The 19,524-nt window shown below is 44.5% G+C and overlaps 3 protein-coding genes across 6 annotated transcripts in view; 1 reads left to right on the top strand and 2 right to left on the bottom strand.

Moving 5' to 3' along the window:
* smarcd3b (SWI/SNF related, matrix associated, actin dependent regulator of chromatin, subfamily d, member 3b) overlaps window positions 1–5,076 on the bottom strand; it is a 33,759-nt gene extending 28,683 nt beyond the window's left edge. The window contains exon 1 of the mRNA XM_068710022.1: window positions 4,543–5,076. Coding sequence (XP_068566123.1) covers window positions 4,543–4,554 — 12 coding nt within the window. The 5' untranslated portion in view covers window positions 4,555–5,076. The remainder of the gene's footprint in view (window positions 1–4,542) is intronic.
* A 1,527-nt stretch (window positions 5,077–6,603) lies between these two features.
* On the bottom strand, window positions 6,604–15,426 carry nfx1 (nuclear transcription factor, X-box binding 1). The gene is made up of 23 exons (XM_068710015.1): window positions 15,191–15,426; window positions 13,584–14,504; window positions 13,242–13,403; window positions 12,856–12,933; window positions 12,577–12,682; window positions 12,264–12,335; window positions 11,998–12,137; window positions 11,804–11,903; window positions 11,497–11,714; window positions 11,328–11,425; window positions 11,209–11,239; window positions 11,037–11,119; window positions 10,589–10,697; window positions 10,286–10,405; window positions 10,122–10,201; window positions 9,813–10,043; window positions 9,363–9,436; window positions 9,171–9,272; window positions 8,651–8,788; window positions 8,477–8,543; window positions 7,153–7,298; window positions 6,954–7,058; window positions 6,604–6,864 (listed from the first exon to the last, which is right to left on the bottom strand). Exons 1-23 carry the CDS (start codon window positions 15,207–15,209, stop codon window positions 6,789–6,791), a joined length of 3,276 nt encoding a protein of 1,091 aa, XP_068566116.1. The 5' UTR covers window positions 15,210–15,426; the 3' UTR covers window positions 6,604–6,788.
* A 1,692-nt stretch (window positions 15,427–17,118) lies between these two features.
* Window positions 17,119–19,524, top strand: part of asap1b (ArfGAP with SH3 domain, ankyrin repeat and PH domain 1b) — a 47,756-nt gene continuing 45,350 nt past the window's right edge. For 3 of the 4 annotated variants that reach the window (XM_068710010.1, XM_068710008.1, XM_068710009.1), the window contains exon 1: window positions 17,120–17,803. In XM_068710010.1, coding sequence (XP_068566111.1) covers window positions 17,678–17,803 — 126 coding nt within the window. In that variant the 5' untranslated portion in view covers window positions 17,120–17,677. Of the gene's footprint in view, window positions 17,804–19,524 lie in introns of all 4 variants that reach the window. The other variant, XM_068710011.1, reaches the window with a different exon arrangement.

Below are 19,524 nucleotides of genomic sequence, written 5' to 3'. Positions count from 1 at the left end.
CAGCATCAGCTCCCTTAAACAACTTCCCACGTATCTTATGGTATGAAGTGGAATATGAAAACAACAAGGTTTAATCAACAACCACACAAATGGTCCTCAATCCCACCGCAGCGACCTGTTCTAACACACGAAGGCCTCGTAGAGAAGCTGAAACAAATTAATCAACAACCATTTTGTTAATCGAGCTTCTTAAACGTGAGGATTTGCTGCTCTTCTTTGTCATATACGTGATGCTACATTTATCATCTTTCTGGCCCAATGGTCAGATAAAAAGAGACATTTAAAGACTTTATCTTGAGGGAATTTGGACATTTCTTTCCATTTTTATGTTTTAACTCATTGAGAAAATGATCATCTTAATTAATTAAAATAGTTGTTGGTGGCAGCCCTAGAATAAAGATAACGGGCTTTATCATTAAGACCTGATCCAGATAAGAAAAAGAAAAAGAACTTTAATTCGTCTCTTTGAAATCATTTTGTTGTTTGTAAAAAATATTATTAAATAGAGAAGGTGGCAGCTGCGGCATCAACACGCACACATACTACATTATTGCTGCATGTGTTCTATTGGGTTGTACTGAAGCTCTCCAACAGTATTTGGTGCAGTATTGAGCGTTAACATCTAAGTGGGTCAACCAGCCGCTCGCTGAACTGTAGCACCATTAGGACCCAGACAGCTTGTCTCTGAGTCGAAGGCGCAATCTCATTAGACGGCCAATTCTGCATTATGAATGGGAGTCATATGCAGCTGAAGGAAAACCCCAGCGACAGTGCTTTAGGTGGGATACCGGTGATTAAAAAACACAGATATAATCTGTCGGTAGGTTGAAAGGGCGCCGTGTTAATTAGGTTACAAAGCGCTCAAATTTATAACCATAAAAACCGACAATCTCTCTGAGGAGATGGCTCAGAGGAGGTTCAGAGGGCTGTGTGAACGTGGAGTTTATTGGTTGGAAATTGTGTGAAATTCATCTTCAGTATTGCGGCTATAAGAGCCTGTATGTCTGTGTGAAGTATGCCAGAGCTGCAGCCTCTATATACAGCACAGCCTGGCACACTGCAGCACTCTAGATATAATATTGGTAGACATGATATTAAACTTTAATAATATTTAGCAGGGCTCCAATGGATTCATATTTTCATTATTGATAAATAATGCAGATTAATTTTTTTTTATTATTATATATAAATGAAAAGCAACCATCACATTTCCCCAGAGCTGAAGGTGACAAACTGTCCAAAACTCAGAAGATATTTAATGTTCATATCATGTAAGATAAAGAAAAAAGCAGCAAATCATCGCATTTCAGCAGCAGTGTTGCTGTTAACTTAACTATTCCTCTAATCTCTTCTCGTTTCAGCCCTAATATTTTGTGAAACTAATAGTTTTCCTGTAAGCCGGGTAAGTTTCCGGGGTAACAAACAGCCATTGAGCCAGCGCATTCCTCACCAGCCCAAAAAAAAGGAAAAAAAAAGGAAGCGCTCCTTTGTCCGTTCATCCCTGCGAGTCACACAAAACACAAAGCCGGGGGAACATTTGATTGATACAAAGCCAAATCTGTACAGCTCTGCCGTCTCATCAATCTCACTGCTGGTGCACAAACAGTGTGGAAACTTACGAGAAACTCCAGAGCTCAAACACTCACTGATCGAGCTTGATTAGTCGCCCGAACTAAATTTCAAACATGACTGAGCAGAGTGAGTGGGGTGTGTATATATATGAGGAGAGGGGGGGGGTCCTGTGCAGCTTTCCTTAAAAAGTCAGGTCATGCATTCTGCAGACTGTAAAAGGAGCTGATCCTCTGATCCTCCATCAGACCTCTGGAGCTGTGACGGCCCCCTCGCATACTAATGTGCCTGTTCTCCTTTTTCTTTATACTGAAGGGAATCTCTGTGCCAGCAGCTGGGTCAGGGGAAGACTGTGGATTTTAATTAAGCTATTTTAATCCTGTTTTCATAGAGAGGTGTGCCTGTATCGCTCAGAGGGTCCAAGCACTCTCTCTTCTACGGCAAAGAATAATTTGACATCTCAGTATGCGTGACAACATTTAAAAGCGATCACAAAACAAGTGCAGAGCAGCTCAAAAGCCCCAATGTGCAGACTACGTAAAACTGAGCAGAGAGACTAGAAGAGGTCGGTCATCCCTGCACCTTGTCAGGGAAATTCAATGTACATTGTATGTGGAAAAAAAGTTTTTGCATACAGGAAGGGATATGGAAAGCCAACACAAAGCAGCAATTTCTTGGAAATAAAAGTGGTTGTGCAGTATTCTGTGTCGGCTAATTGCACCCAAATGCCAGCGTCTGTGTTTTTTGTTTCATGTAGATCATCAAACTGAAGTGCATGTGATGGTGCAAGCAGCTGAGTCACCAAGTCCTCCATAATGCAACAGTTCTGTACGTGAAACCAGAGCAGGAAAGACAGAGAGAGATGGAGAGAGGGAGACATCTGAGGAGGCCTTTAACGTGTGCAAAGAATTCAGCGACAACACATTCACAGAACATTTTACGAGGATGAAGGCCTCGTCAAAAAGATTTCAGCAGCCTCAAGTCTCCCCTAAGCTTTTCAAGATTCACTGACTCACACTGGGAGCAAGAATAATGAGATGATAATACAAGCACAATAACAAACTTTCCCCTAATGTAATACAGTCACAAAGAAGACTCACTCTCATGTCTGTATGCTAAATATGTAGCTACCTCTAGCAACCAGTTAGCTTAGCTTTGCCTAAAAAAGTATAAGGTGGAAAATATTAGCTTAGCCGGGTGCATTGACCAAGCAATAATCCAGTACATCACCACATAGCATCATAGCTTGTTGTTTTTACACACATTAAACAAATGATATACAACATGTTCATGAGTTAGCCAGGCTAGCTGTCTTCTGTTTCCATACATTCGTTATGCTAAACTAAGCTAACTAGGCTAGCTAAACTCTAGTGAATATATTGCAGGCTACAGAGTATAAAAACTACATTTCCCATTGGATCAGCAAATGTAGATCTGGCCTCAACTGTACACTCCAATTTAAAACAGTAAAAAGTAAATTGTCCCTTTCTTGCCTAGAGTTACAAGAAGATGGATAGCACTCTCACATCTGTATGCTAAATATGAAGCTACAGCTAGCAGCTAGTTAGCTTAGCTTTGCCTAAAGACCAGGAGCAGGTGGAAACAGTTAACCTGGCCGGGTGCATTGACCAATAAATACCCCAGTATATCACCACATTGCAACATAACGTGTTATTTGTTTTGTCATAGACTGTATATGGTTTGAGTAACGAGATATAACATGTTTGAGATAGTTAGCTAGAGGTTAGCCAGGCAAGCCGTTTCCAGTTCTTATGCTAACCAGGCTAGCTAAACTCTACACTCAAAAACGGTCCCAACACGTCAACATATGCTTTTAATACAGAGTTCGGTGGCTTCTATACGTGCATAAAGAAGAGGTAGCTCCAACAGAAGTGAATGTATTGCAGGCTAGAGCTGGAGTATAAAAACTACATTTTTCGTCTGGATCAGCAGAACTAGATCTGGATTTAACTGAACACCCCCAAATTCCTCTCCTGCTGCTGTTGTGCACCCACAGCAGAAACTTTCCCCGCAAGATCCAAAACACACATGCACACTTAAAGGGGGGGGGGGGGGGCACTAACGTGAAGCACCATTATATCATTGTGTGAGCCCTGAATCAAGGAGGGAGGGAGGAGGAGGAGAAGGGGGGAGACTGCGAATGAATTAAAGGCATGCGTAAAGAGGCGAGAGGATGATCCCCTCTCTCTCTCTCTCTCTCTCTCTCTCTCTCTCTCTCTCTCTCTCTCTCTCTCTCTCTCTCTCTCTCTCTCTCTCTTCACCGTGCATCCCTCTATTACTCCTCAAGTGTCTGTTTCCCACACCAGACAAGGTTAACAAGCCGCGCTGGTGTGTCTGCGTCGGCAAGAAAAAACGGGGAGGGGTGTGAGGTGGAGAGGTGGAGGGGTGGAGGTGCTGCAACTATACAGTGATGTGCTGTGTGAGGATGCAGACTACAGCTACAGTAGCCTCACACAGTCAGTCCCCTTAAACATACAGTGAGCTGTGTGAGGATGCAGACAGTAGCCTCACACAGTCCCCTTAAATATGCCCAACCATACAGTGAGCTGTGTGAGGATGCAGACAGGCTACAGTAGCCTTAAATATGCCCAACCACATCCCAGTCCCTGCTCAATATTCTCGGATACATTGTGCACCATGCAAGCTGTACACCGGAATCCTCCTAAATACACCGTGAGGGTGGAGAATATATATATATATATATATATATATATATATATATATATATATATATATATATATATATATATTATTTTTTTTGGTAGATATGCACAGTACATTACAGCTATAGACGAGGTAAAAAAATAACTCCGGTGCGCACTAATCCGACTGGCAACGCGCCTAGAGGATAAAGAACATAAAATAAAGAATAGTTCTAATGGTGGATGCGGACACGGAGCAGCGCGGCTGAGGCAAAGTGATGTGCAATAAAACAAATGGTAGCATCCATACCTTTCTCTCCATCACTATGCGCTCTTTTTTTTTTTTTTTTTTTTTTTAGGCTACTCAACAACAGGAACTGTAGGATGTGTCTCTCTGCGTGGAGGTGTCCGGTCCAGCGCGGCGCGGAGCCTCCAGTCACTCTTCAACTTCCTCGCACGGCTTCTTCTTCTTTTTTTTTGTTTTCTTTGAAGACAGCGAGCGTCTCTCTGCGATCACTTCCCCATTACTGGACAGCTAGGCGACTTATTAGCACTGGCCTGTGGGACGCCGAGTCGGGGATGGAGCCAGAGCCGGGATTGGTGAAGCCTCGTTCGGAAGGGGGAGCAGGAGCGCAGGCGCGGATCTCTCTGCTGGAGAGTCGATATAATGAAAAATCACCAGTGGCAGGGAGCGTCATCAAATTATCCTCAGGAGCAGGTTTTTTTTTTTAGGGGGGGTGAATACTGTCCGATGCAAGCTGTAACAAAAGGACTGTGACATGATGACTACAGGTTATTATAACAATGTGCGCTGCAAGAACAAAGACACGTTTTTTGTTCATGCCAGGCCTCAATGGTGTTCTGAACAGAACCTGTTTACACCACCTTCAGCTCCCTAACCACATGGACTGAGGCACTTTCTCATAAAGCACCCTTTATGGAGGGTTCGCGAGTTGTAACTGCTTTATAGAGCAGTTATAGGCCGAAATTGAGGACGTTGGGTCGCCAGATTGTGAACAATAACCCCCTTGGCTGCATTGAAACACCTATATTGATTACCAACATTTATAACATTATAGTATCTCATTTGTTGTCAAGCTAGATGCATCTTTAAGTCTGCTTGTATTTGTTTGGCTGTTTTTTATTGTATTGGTCTGTAAATGTAAGTATATTGAGAGCGAATGGGAACTGGAGATTCTTCATTATTACCGAATTTAAAGGATGATTACCAGCCAAAGGGATTTCACAACCTGGCAACCCAAACTCTGCTCCTTTTAACGGCTTATAGCGGCTCTAAAAAGCTTCAGTAAACGATCGATTGACCATTAATAAAGCAATTAGTTAACCCCTTTATCAAGAAAGGTAGTATCTAAAGGGGAATATGAAATGTGGGAATGTAGGACTACTACTGAGATTTACTGACACCATGAGGAAAATAATATCTATAAATACTATAAGTATGGACATATTAACAAGATTAAAGGGTTATACATAGTTCTATGAAATAAGAGGTATTATGTGAGATACATCCTATGTTGCTTTCCTTTCATTTTTATATTTATTGCGTTTCCACTGTTTAAGTTTCTTTTTGGGTGAGTTTTCCAAATGAAGGGCCTAAGGACAAAGAGTGTTGTATGATGTACAGATTGTAAAACCCATTAGAGGCAAATGTGTGATAATGGGCTCTATAAATAATGGACTTGGAATCTTTCAATTCAGGCTTTATAATTGAAACAGCGCTTGCAGGTGAACTTGCATAAAAATGGCACAAAGGAACCACAAAGAACAGGCTCTACTTGTTGGCTTTATATTAAGTCTGCAGGTCTATGTCACAATATTTGTGTCAAACTGCGGCTGCAGACTGAAACGGTCCGTCAGCGAGAGAACAGGTTCAGAACATCAAGCTGACCGACATCCTCCCGGTTTATGCGTCCTTGAATCCCACTCACGTCCATAAGTCATGAAACTGACCTCACCTTTGAATTCCTTGAGGTTTTTACGAAGGAAGAGTTTTTTTTTAAGAAAGTGCAGCACAATATCTGGGTCATAGCCGTGTTCCCACACAAAGCCTTCTTACCGCAGTGCAGCCCACTCCCACCCACCCACAGAGGTTCAGTACTGAGGCCTCGGCTCTACACCAGCAGAGATCCCACCGCTGGAAACGTTCTCCGGCTCAGCCTGAAGAAGCGTCTAACGTTGAGTCGTGAGCTCATTTTACGAACGATTGAATATTGAAGCCGATGCAATAAATTCATATCGACAATTGTGTCCTTTAAATAAGGAAGAACTGACTTTTTATTAAGTTGGGTTCGCTGAGGGACCGGTTGCATACGAAGGAGGCAAACAAAAAAACACTCTTCAGAACGATCCGTGCAGAGCTCAATCAACTTTAATTAACATCCAAATTCAACTCCTTCTCCTCCTCCTCCTCCTCCTCCTAGATTAAACAAGCGAGTGTTCCCAGTTTATTTCTTACTGATATTTGATGAACACAAGTGAAATAAGGTGATTCAGACGTTTTGGCAGATTACGAGTAGATCCTGAGCGTTCTTCATTTCAGTCCTGGACGTCAAAATAATCAATCACAGGCTCCTCTTTGACCATCTTCGACCAGGTGCCTCCGCTGGCGGCCCTGAGCGGAGAATCGAGAGGAAAACGAGTCAGTAAATGTGAAATCTAACGTTAACAACAAGAGCAAACAGTCCAAAGAGGAAGACCTACTTGCTGCTGTGCTGTTTGATGTGAGCGATGGGGGGAGGGGCCCTCGCAAACGTCTCTCGCTCTATCAGCGATGTCAGGGTTGAGTTCGGACAGGCGGACTTCCCCCTGAGAAAATGAGCAAAAAACACACAAATCCTTCAGCTCCACAGCCAACACCTTTTACATTATTTGCATTGCTACCGTTTGAATAGAGTCTCACTTTTGGGCCGTGATGACCACGTTGCGTTTGGGCTCGCTGTCGTAGCTCACGCTCTCCACGGTGTAAACCTCGGCCAGCTCGTGGATGATCTTGCGGTGCTCTCTGTTCATGGGGGGGAAGCAGTGGCTCCTCTTCGGCTGTTTTCCCTGCAAACACCAGCGCCGCACGAGCATCAGGAATTCATACAGAAAGGCATTTCAAAAGCATCGCTGCTCTGCTTCCCGCTGCCCTCCAGCCACACTGGGAGCTACCGTTTCTATCGCTCAAATACATAAAAAAAAAAAAAAATCCATCCTCGAATAAAGGAATAAAGTGGGAGGTCAGGACCTCTGGATGCAAACGCAGATCTGAGGCGGAGCGAGATAATTAACAGGATAGGAAAGAAGGAAACACAAAGGCTGACTAATGCTCTTGTGGCTGAATCCCTAAAGCCAAGTTAAACAATGTGAAAAGGCTTCACAGAGAAGTGGAGGCTGCTATAGCAGCAGATTCATTCTCATGAACCGCCACGGTACGGGTGTAACGTGTGGACGTCCACATACTTTTTATACTAGTTCACTAAACATGGAGAGTTTGGGAAAACTACAACTGACATAAAACGGACCCACTTCCTAGTTGATAGAGAACAACACAATAGCCTCTGTTTTTAGGAAAGTGTAAGCCCACAAGAAGGCCGAGAGCAGAGAATCAAGTCAGTACAGATGCAGAAAACACAATAAAACCTTTCAGAAGCAGACTCATGATTCATCGGTCCAAAAAGAGATCCAGCTGGTCATAAACAATACATTTTTACATTTAGCACAGAAACCGGAGCAGCAGTGAACCTCGACAGCCTCGCTCGCGCCTGTTAGGCCCAACGCATCCAACAAAACTATTTTTCTAGCTGCCCCATGAGGCACCTACTAATTTAGTCTGGCTCGTTTCTAAAGAGGCTTCGCCGTCCTGTCAGAAATCTACAAGCTGCCGCAGCTGGTTCAGTGGAGAATTGACCCGAGCTCAGAAACAGCTGAATATACAACAACCAGGTCAGAAATAAATATGATAATAAAAATAATGCAAGTTGTGGGTTTAGACAGCTCGTGTTTCGCTTTACTCGATGGTGTTCCGGCTGTTCCAGTTCTATCTGAACTGACATGAAATGAACTTCCTTGGGGACAACTAAGTGCCATTTGTCGTTAGCAAATTAAGAACCAGTAGATGCTTCGGTACTGAGAGGTTAAGGACAGAAGTGAAGGTTGTCAATGTACAGGAAGGAGAGAGGAGAGTGGGCTCACAACACAGCCAGCAGAGGGAGCACAGGAGGTCAGTACTCGTCTCATCTTACCTTATTTGCAAGCTCAACCAGATTCCTGATCTCCTCTTCTACCTCTGTGACGAATTTCAGGTCTTTCCTAAAAGAGAGGAGGAACAGAAGAGCGTCTGTATTTTCTGTCCGTGGGCACAAACAAGATGGCCGGCAATAAACGCGGTAAAACGGACGGAACCGTAGAAGTCGGACCTGGCATCGTCTTTGAGGCTGTCGCTGTATACAGACGTAGAGCGGGCGTTGAAGGGGTCAGAAGATAAGTCGATCTGCAACGCCTCCGCCAAGCGCCTGTTTCTCTCCAAGGTAGCGCACTCTTGATCACATTCAAGCCTGAGGAAACAAACCGGGTCAGTTACACAAACACGCAAGCAGACCTCAAATCAAATCTCCTCGTTTCTTTCTTTGTTTGCCGTCTTAAAATGGTTCTTATGAATCATTGGATAGTTCAGAGTGGCTGATGTGTAATCCATTAAATGCATTACATCTGATTGATTGATTTAAATATTAATGCACAAACAAAAAGTAATCCCTCATGGTAAACAGGAAATCAATTTCTATGCAGAGGACTATTTAAATAATGTTTTATTATTGATTGAAGGAAACGGCATCGTGCCTTGCGGCCGTACTAGAACCACTGCAGAGAAGCATGCCTCGCTTCCTCAAACACTTCACGTCAACAGCTTCGGCCACACCCTGCTGAAAACCAGCCTACCTGGTCTGCTTGAGCTCCTTCTTACTGAGGAGCGGGCCGATGTCCATCGACTCGCCGAGCTGCATGTCAGACAGTTTACTGGCCATGGCGATGGCTGCATACCTGCGGCACGGAGGGATCGAGGGACGTTTCAAAAACACACTCACATTGAAAAACATCCAAACAGCTGAGCACGGAAACGGTTAAACCGACCTCTGGTATGAAGTGGTTGCCTCCGTGCAGGCCACCGTTTCCTTTCTTCGGCCGCAGTCACATTGTAGCGCGACCTGTGAACAGTAAGAATTAAGACTCCACCGGTAGTTTCACATGCGATGGAATCGAATTCAGTCTCTCTGTAAGCAGACAGATGTGCCACTTTGTTTAAGTTTGATTCTGCTCGTGAGAGACATTCCTGCAGCTGTGAAAGCTCTCATTGTTTGTTGAGCTTTTGAGTTTGGAGGACTGCCACCGAAATGTTATTACTTGATCCAAGTTAACTATTTATGACAGTTGCACACTCTTAGAGCAGATTTCACCAACATGTGGCTAACAGGAACAGAAAGAAAACACATCTGTACTGAACACAACCCACGAATCCCAACGACAATCTACACAAACTTTGCAAACCCATGTCCTCAGCTGCTGGGAGTCCAGCTGTTGTACCTTGGCGGTGCAGGTGGTGCGTGGGCAGCTGCTGCCTTTATGACAGGGAGCGCAGCACGGGTGGCCGCAGTCTGGACGCGGCAGCGCGCACGGCTGCTGGCAGCTGCCTCCCGCCAAACACTCGCTCCGGTGGCAGATCCGTCGGCAGCGGTGCATCTCACAGGGCAGCGTCTTGTTACACGTCAGGCCACAGGAGATGTCTTGCAGATGACATGCGATGTTGCTGCGTTGCTGCGGGCCGAAGAAAAAGACTTTAATATAAAGAAAAAGAAAAAGTAAAAAGGAGTTATGCAGCTCAGGGGACGTTACCTCGTGCTTTCCCATGCACCATTTCTGAGTGAGGTATGTGCAAGGCGGACACTTGTCTTCACTGTGGCAGTTGTGGAACACTAAATCAGAGATAAATGTCAGGATTCTCATTCACAGTTCACAACCGCAGCGTGAACGTCGGCTCTTTTTTTTTAAAATCTCACCTGGGTGGTCACACTCGTGTCTTCTCGTGCACATGTTTTTGCACTCTGGTGGCTTTGTGCCACAGGGGATTGGCGGGTACAAGACAGTGAGTCCGCAGTGACACGCCAGCTCATCAAAACCTACAAAACAAAAGGAATCATAGGAAGACATAAGGAAGACATAAATCATGGCACATTAATGCCAGACATAACGCCACAGAGGACTATGCAACAATGTCAAATGAGTTTTTTTTATTGTTTTTGGAATGGCAGGATGTGGTTCTTCTGAGACTTGGCTCATGAACACAGTGCTGTTGGACTCACTGGACTGCCAGCAGGGCTCACAGTTTCGCCGGTGGCAAGAATCCTGGCAGCGGTGGAGGCCACAGCTGAGCTTGTAGCCGCAGATCAGAGGACACTTGTGCTCCACGTTCTGGACGGACAGACAGAAACCAGTGACACCACCGATCGCCTAGCGCTGTCCCAATAACAACACTTTTATTGCCATTTTGATTCATTGTATTAAACGCTTTTATCAGACGCATGCTGCGGGTTGAAAATTGATTTTTATATCGTCTCCAGATGTGTCTAGCTTGCATGAAAATCTCATTGTAAGCTGGCAATCTTCTAACTTTGACTTTCCATCGCTGTACAGTTTTACTAAAGTGCTATATTAAAGTATAGTATGCATGTTTCAGGTTAACCTGCCTACGGTGCTTATAATGGAAATAAAGCATGTAGAGTCACTGAAACAGAGTCACTGGATACTCACCACACAACACAGCTCGCCGCACTTGTGTCGGCCGCAGGAGCGCTTCTTGTTGCAGCGCTTCTCACAAGTGAAGACGAGCTCTTCTACAATAGAAAGAGTCGACAAGTGAAACACCAGATGGAAGTAGATGGAGATCTCACATGTATTTAACTTCCATCTGTTTAAATCTCACCTTCTTTTTGGATCGCTGCACACGGGACCTCCTGAAAAGCAAAGGATTCTTTTTAAGTTCTTTGATGACATAATTAAAGCGACACTGATGATAAACGTTCTGCTGAGGTTTCTGATTACATTGGTCTTGGAGCCACATCTGCATCGGACAGTGGAGGTCAGGGAGCAGGGACCACAGCTGTCCTCGTGGCACAACTTCTCACACAGATGGATGGTGTCTGAAATAAACAAAAGGTATTTAAGTCCTGACAAAGTGTAAGAACAACAACACGTTGTCCGCCTCCCTTACCGCTGGAGCCACAGGCCAGGGGCTTGTTGCAGGTCTTCCCACAGGAGGGGATGGCATCGGAGCAGCTCCGGCGCTCAGAGTAGCCCAGCTCCAGGAGTTTGGTCAGCGGCGTCTGACTGCAGGGACACGTCGTCACCAGGCTCGGGGAGCGCGGACACGGCTGGCACGGACCGCGGTGGCACTCCAGCTGGCACCGGTGAGCTTCGCAGTTCAGCATCCTGAAAAGGGAGCGTGAGGCAGTGGTGGGAACTGTCCAACTGAGGCTAACGGAGGACGGACATCATTAGTGACACCAGGTCAGACTTACTTCCCGCAGAATTTTTGACAGGAGAAATGTCCCGAACCATCGAATCCGTCTTTATCTGTGCCGCACAGGACTTCACGAGTGGTGACGCCACAGTAGCACACTACAGACAACAAAAACCGGAGAAGCCAGGTCAAATCAAAAGACAAACTTTCATCTGTCAGAACATTGTATGGTGGGAACAACGTGAGACTCACCCTGCTGAACTTGCAGCTGGCAGGGTTGACACGCCCCACTGTGGCACACCTGGCCGCAGGTGTGTTTGGCACAGTTGAGTAAGGCAGCACACGCCGTGTTACACCGGAGCGCTGCACCCTGGCCACAGCGCATCGGTTGACTGCAAAGACAAAGTTCTATCAATACCACGGTGCCAAAACCACAGATAAAAAAGGAGGCAATCTCTTTGGGCAAACACAAAGACACACAGATAGGGAGGAGCAAACAGGATTCAAATGTGGCAGACCTGGTCTTCCCACAGATACAGGATTTCGTTATGAAGGCGGGACATTGTGGACAAGGTCCAGGGTGACATAAGCTGAAGGGAGACACAGAAAATATCGTTTAACAAAAATACTCTTCAGGAGAATTCAATACACAGACTGTACTACTAAAATAAATATGCGCACTATTAAATACATCCAGAAGTTGTACTTCATTGTAATTATCACAACTTAAACACAAAATTGTCCAAACTCATCATTTCCCTGAAAACACCTCCAGATTACAAAAGAACAACAACATCAAAACCCTGCTATCCTGTGATGTTTAAGGCTCACATGTTACAGGGGTGGTTGCAGTCCGCGCCGCTTCGCTTCTTCCCACACATGTCACCACAGCTGTGGGGAATCTCGGTGCGCTGCCACTCTGGGTTCGTCACTTTACCTGCCAATCAAATGTCGTATAAAAACAGGGATGATCTTGTTTTACTCACTGTCAATGAAAGACTAGATTTGCTATAAACGGGGGAGAAAAGAGTCTCACAAGAACAAATTATACATTAAATTATCTAACCCAGTAACTAATAAATTACTACTATGAATGAAACAGTCACTCACCACAGAAGCAGGTGTAGGAGGTCGGTTGTTTCGATGCAACATTCTGGCAGGCCGGACAACGCCAACCTTCAGCCGATTCTGAAAAACAGCATTGTTTAGTACAAATATATATTGTTTGTATAAACTTTCCATAAAGACAACAACAGATATTCCCTCTGGACTCAAAACTACAATGCGAAACAATATATTGTTGATGCAGCAGGAGCTTCAAAGGCTGAGAGCTGTGTTTCTTTTTGTTAATGGGGCCACAGCGTCTAGGTATTGTCCCTCCACACAACACCGTTATGCATTACAGTGGATTACGCTGCTGTTTCGTAGCCTCACAGAGTCCACCATACTGAGGGGGGAGTGTGAGTCAGGGCTGTGGTGTCGTTTAAGGGTTGTACCGTCTGCCTGGGAGGCCGGGGATCGAGCCCACTTCTTGATGCAGTTCAGGTGGAAGACGTGGAAGCAGCTCAGGCAGCTCCACACCGGGGCCATGCAGCGGATGACGTCACAGCAAACCATGCACTCGTACTTCTCCTCAGACAGCTGTTCGATCAGACACCCTGTGGAGGGAAGAGTGGAGAAAAGATTCTTTAACCTCAAGAACAGGCAGCTCCCAATGTTCATTTTGGATACCGCCAAATGATGCGAGACGTCTACTGTGAGCTATCTTGGCGTCCTGTAATATTAAAAATATAGTAAACAACCCTTTCTCTATGAGTTTACAGGAGTTACAGTCTCACCTGTCTGCGTCTCCTTGCTCTCTGGCACCTTGTCCCAGCTCCTCTGGCCTGGCCTGTGGTTCTGATGAGGCGTTGTTCTTCTCCCTCCTCTGGCCTGAAGGGGCGTGTGTCGTCCTGAGCCACGTCCAGCTTTACAGGCAGGATCCTGAGAGGATCTGCCATAGCCGGAGTCATCCTGGACACTGGCCCCCCTCTCTGAGCGCATTTCCTCTTGAGGTGGTAATTTGGGCGGTTTAATTGGCCCCTGGCGTCGTTTTACCTCGGCGTGTTTCCTCTGTTGATCATCGTGTTGATAGTCTGGACCTGTCCTGCTCCTCTGACTTCTTTCCCTGATGTCTAATGAGGGGTTTTCTCTTTTGCCGTCGTTTGATCTCTGACCGTCTACTGCAGCGTTGTTCTCTTTTAAGCGAGTACTCTTTTCAGTTGGTTGTCCTCTCCTCTGCTCCTGGCTAAACTTCCCTGCTCTTTTAGCCCCGGCATCCAGGTCTTCGCTGGTTTGTTCAAGATTCCTGCCTGCGTCTTCTCTTCGCCAGCTGGGTCCATCGGGTCCATCGTCCATGGGATGTGCCCGAGAATGAAAACCCCCGGCACCCCTGTTGTTAGCACCATATGGGCCAAAGTCTCCTCCGGGTCTTTGGCAACTGGAGCCATTTACACCTCTATTTCCTTCTCTCCTCCCTCTGCCTCTGCCTCGCCTCCTGGCTCCATCCTCTCCCTGGTAGTGAGGCTGCTGATGCAACGCATAATCTGGATTATCGTAGTTAAATGGGGGTTTAAAGCCCTGATGAAAGTGCCCATATTGTTGAGGAGGATCGTAACTATTCAGGTTTCTGTCATTGTTGTATCTGGACCGGCCTCTTCTGGATTTGTGCTGATATTGTTTTTGACGCGACGCCTCATCTGGATTGAGGTCAGGTGGGTCTGCGAACAGAGAAAGTGACAATGTGAAAAGCCTGAAGCTTTGTGTTTGATAATCTCAACCAAATGCAGCTGCAGTAAATATGCTATAAAGAGGGAATGAAAACAATGACTCTGTCATTTTCATCGATGATTCACCGGTCAATTACTGTGTCTTTAAATCAGTCTATAACCAACCAATCGCTACCAGGGCCCAGAATAATGTCTTAAAATTTACATAATACAGTATGACCAACAAAAATAAACAACTCAGCAATTTTCTGTCGGTTTACTACTCAATTACAACCCATACTCAGGTTATGTAGCCAGCATGTTATACCACAGGCTACTAAAAGTACTCAACTAAGCTAACAATCATAAACAACGGATAACAGGTCAGGTGTAACGTTAGCTTACAAAGTTTAATGTTACGTGATGTCACGTCGGCTACGGATAGCATGACGACACTAACGTTAAAGGCTGACGTCACGTTAGCCTTCAGCGCGCTAATGTTAGCTGAAAGTTAACGTCAGCTAACGTTAGCTATGCGACCAAATGAGCTTATTTACCAAATATAGAGAGTGTGTAAAACGATAGAAAGCACGTCTGATCGAACGGTCCATCGTTACAGAGCAATTCAGTTACATTTAGACAGAAATAACTTGTTTTTCCCCTCTGTGGACACGTTATTTCGACAGCATGCTAGTTACCTGAGGAGCCCTCGGCCATTCAGTTTGAACTCTGGTTATTTCTACTCAAGTTTGAGGCCAACAGGCTGTTTGTGAGAGATGACAACCGTGTCCAGGTACTCGGCAACAATATCCACTTCTCCACTCGTGTTCTGGTTGTTAAAACCTGAGACGAACTCCCTAAAAACAGCAGCGACAATCTCACCCTACCTTCAACTCACTTTATCAACACTAGCTTAAAGCTAACGCAAGCTACGTTAAACTAGCTAAAGCAGAAGCTAGCAAAAGCGGAACTTCCGGTCAGTATTTTTCAAAGTAAAAGGAAAGAGAATTAAAATAACAGGAAATACTTCCCCTCTACAGAAACCCCATTTGATACCATTGTGGTTTTAAAACTATAGTTTGGAATATAAATGAGTCACGCTTATGGGTATAATATTCATGAGTTATAACTCATTTGTGAGGACAACCCATTCAAGGCATAATAATACATTTGACAGAAAATAATTCTAGTGAATGGCCCCAAGGTGGCGCTCCATGTTTGGATTAGTACAATATGGACTAAAGAGGCTTCTCTAATGGAGAATAGTGGGGGAAATCGAAATAAGTCTAAACATATTAAAACATACTTCAATACTCAATATCTCTAAGATTTTGAAGGTATTATGACACACAGCTGTGAAGTTGGTGAAGTAGTGTATGTTACTGTGTGGCAAACATCTGTTTGTGTATTATAATACACGTATTGTCTTACATATGTTTGACATATTTATTTATTTCTGGATGCAAACGTGCTTCCCTTGAGGACAATGGCGTTTTAAATTGATTAAACTGAACTGAATTTATTTTAAAAGGACAAAAAGATGTACCATACAGACAATGGCATACTTTGTAAATTCATGAAAAAAGAGTCTTTGGACACTTATATGGCATTAATACATGAACACTAACTCAATACCCAGAAAACAAGTGACATTCAGCTGAACTACATTTAAATAAACTCATCTGACAGTAGGGGACACTAGCGTAAACTCACTAAAACCAACTGTTCAGTTTATCAGTCCAAGCCTATGGTATGCTCATATTCTTCTGATGACACGCAGGACTATAAATATCCTTCTAGTTGTCGCTTCAAGTCAAACAAACAAAACATTAATGTTTATTTTGTCTGTAAATCGTTGTTTTCTGCGGTAAGCAGGCCTTCAGTGGTGCGGGGCTCTAGCGGTCTCCAGATCACGCATGCGCATAGTCACATCTCGGCCCCGTCGACCTGGGTGAAGTGGGTGGGAGAGAGTTGCGTCAAGTTGCCACCAATAGGAACAAAATGCCGTAAAATTGATCGTTTGTTTTCAAAATAAAATAGTAAGACCGCATCACGAGGACAGTGTTCTACTTTTTGTTTAAAAAAAACAGCTGTTGCTTTACATTATGATAACAATTTGATTATATATCATCAGAAGCTCTTTAAATTTTTTTTTTTAATTTCAAAATAACTCAATTAATTGTAGTACAATAGCTACAATTATGTTTCAATACATGTATTAAACCGGCTGCTTATTATTCCTTATTAGTCTAAAATTCGCTGAAGTTTTAACACATTTGCCATTTAACCACTGAATCATGGGCAATACATGACAAAAGGTGGCAACTATTTAAAAAAAAGTCTTTATAATTGGACTTGTGCAACATATAGGTCTTCTAAAATAATCACATTTTGCAGACTTATATGTTAATTTGCCTGCTTTATGTGACAAGGGGAAAAAAATAAATAAATAAATAAATATATATATATATATATATATATATATATATATATATATATATATATATATTTCGTGTTTTTTTATGAAGACGTCTATACTCATTTGGGGATTAACAAATTGAAGTCACCCCGGCGTCTTATTTTGAAAACCTTTACCGGAAATGAGATCATTCTTTCCAGCTAGCTTGACCCTAGCTCTGAGAAAGCTCGAGCGCGGCCGAGCAGGAGAGAGTGGCAGTGAATGTGTCTGCGGCAGCGTTTTAGCGTTAAAAAAACACAAACTACGGCCCGAGAAAGGAGGACCAAACCCCGCTGCAGCGAGAGACGACCTCGGCAGACCACATGGACTATGATAAATCCTAAACAGAGGCTGGTAACGGTGGGCTGTTTGGACGACAAGCGGTTTATTGAACATCTGTAGAGCATATAATGAGGGCATCCGCTATTCTTTACGGTGGCTTTTCCTCCGAGGTTTAGTTATAGACGCAGAGTGACACTATTTATACGTGCATCGCTTTTAGACATCCTCTCGAGGAAGAAGACGCACCGAGGGAACACAGCCTGCAGACATCTAGTTAATTCCCTCCAGTGAAGTCATCTGAGAAGAAGACACGTCTTAATCATCTCTAGTTTAACACAGTTTCGCGAGGAAAATCGGCATTCCCCTTCCATCGGCTCCTCCTGTGGGCATTTCCCCCCCCCATCCCTCCACCATCACCACCACCCCCCCCCCACCAGTTTAAAGGATGCCGGATCAAATATCGGTGTCCGAGTTTCTCTCGGAGACAACAGAGGATTACAATTCCCCGACAACGTCCAGCTTCACCACCCGGCTGCAGAGCTGCAGGAACACCGTGAACGTGCTGGAGGAGGTAAGGCCACGGTGTCCGCCTGGATGGATGGATGATTAAACAACACAGCCAAATAGACTATATTGTTATATATTTTTTAAAATGCATATTTAAAGCACATATACCAGGTTTTTACATGGTGGGATGCCGTTTATATACATGCAATCAACCCTAAAATCAACTGGTTTAGGTTTAAAATTCCATCAGAGGCCCAGGTACATTATTGTGTCGCAACAGAAAATAAAATAATTGCACCTGTTGAGCTGCAGTTGCAGTAAAAGTAAAAAAAAAAATTCTGTACCTGATGGCAAAAAAAAATGCATTTCCCGCCCACGCACACACGGATCGTTAGTGCAGAGCTGGTGCATGTAGGTGACCTCTCATCCTGTGGAGCTGCTGCTCTTTTCTTACCAGATATGTGGAGTAATAATAGAGGATGGGTGGATGTGTAGGCAAGAGGAGGATGTGCACTCAGGCCTGCAGCCCTCTCTCTGTGTTCACTGTTACATAACTCACAGCTTCAGAGCATGCTGCCAGGCTGTGTGTGTGTGTGTGTGTGTGTGTGTGTGTGTGTGTGTGTGTGACAGAGAGAGAGAGAAAGACCTTCCCCAGTCACTGGCAGTCAAATCTGGATTTAACTGTGTCAGGGTTATAGAGATTACCCATTCTCGTGTTGGCCAGATTTGCGTTCGAAAATGCAATATTTATCCTCAAAAAAGTGAACTGCGGTGCAGAAACACCCAAAGTCACACTCTGTGATGCTGTGTCACCTTCGATCATGTGGGGGGGGGGGGGGGGTAATCGGGCCAGGCAGGTGGATTGCTATGTGTGTGAGTGTGTGAGTGTGTTTCCCACCTCCCCACCCCCCACCATCCTTCCTTCCTGCTGGGATTAAATGGAGCATCAAACCAGGGTGGCGCACACCTTCTCCGTTGTCCGTAAACGCCAAAATGTGACCTCATTTCCTGCTTTCAGCTGCAGATGTGAATGAGCTCAGACTCACAGTGTAATCTGTCATGTGAGGCAGACATTTTGAAAGTGACCAAATGTGGATTATTTGTGACTAAACAACTGTACAGGTCACATGTAAATAGTGTGAGATGAGCAGGACAGTAACCAGACATGTTTGTTTAAAGGGAGGAAACACAGGCCCAGTCTTCTCCTCGACGTCCTAACAGCCACTTCAACGAACCGTCTGCGCCTATCCATCACTTCTATCTCCAGGCTTTTACAAGCCTATTATATCATGATGATAAAAAAATCAAAAAAATCCACCAAAACAGAACCAAGGCCGTGTTTATTCTCAAATGTGTGTCTGCTGACTGTAACGAGGGAGAAGGCTCGCATCATGAATCACCTCTCTTGCTCCGTGCCTCTGAACCCAGAGACTGCAGCAGCACAAACGAAAAACATCTGGTGAGAAGAAGGGCCGCCATGTGCGCCGGGCTTCGGTAGCCGCTCTGGAATTCTTTTTTTTTTTTTTTTTTTTTTGTTGCAGAGATCACATGACAGGGACGACCATTATGCTGGTACTGAAGAGCGAGCTGAGGCGCTCTCCGGTGTTTGAAACAAAAGGACAGAAGATGATAGAGGACAGTCGGGGGAAACACCCATCGGACGGAAACACACGAGCAGACAGCCGGACTGAAGATGAATACAGTTAGATTAGTGTCTGTTTAGTGAAATGAGCTTCCCTGTTTGGTCCCTGCATTGACATGTAAGGGCTCTCTTGCATCATGCAC

This window comes from Cebidichthys violaceus, unplaced genomic scaffold (assembly GCF_023349555.1).
Source record: "Cebidichthys violaceus isolate CVI_PGR_0920_01 unplaced genomic scaffold, fCebVio1.0.p SCAF_15, whole genome shotgun sequence".
NCBI lineage: Eukaryota > Metazoa > Chordata > Actinopteri > Perciformes > Stichaeidae > Cebidichthys > Cebidichthys violaceus.
The sequence above is the reverse complement of the archived record's forward strand: the minus strand, read 5'-3'. Positions and strand labels throughout refer to the sequence as shown.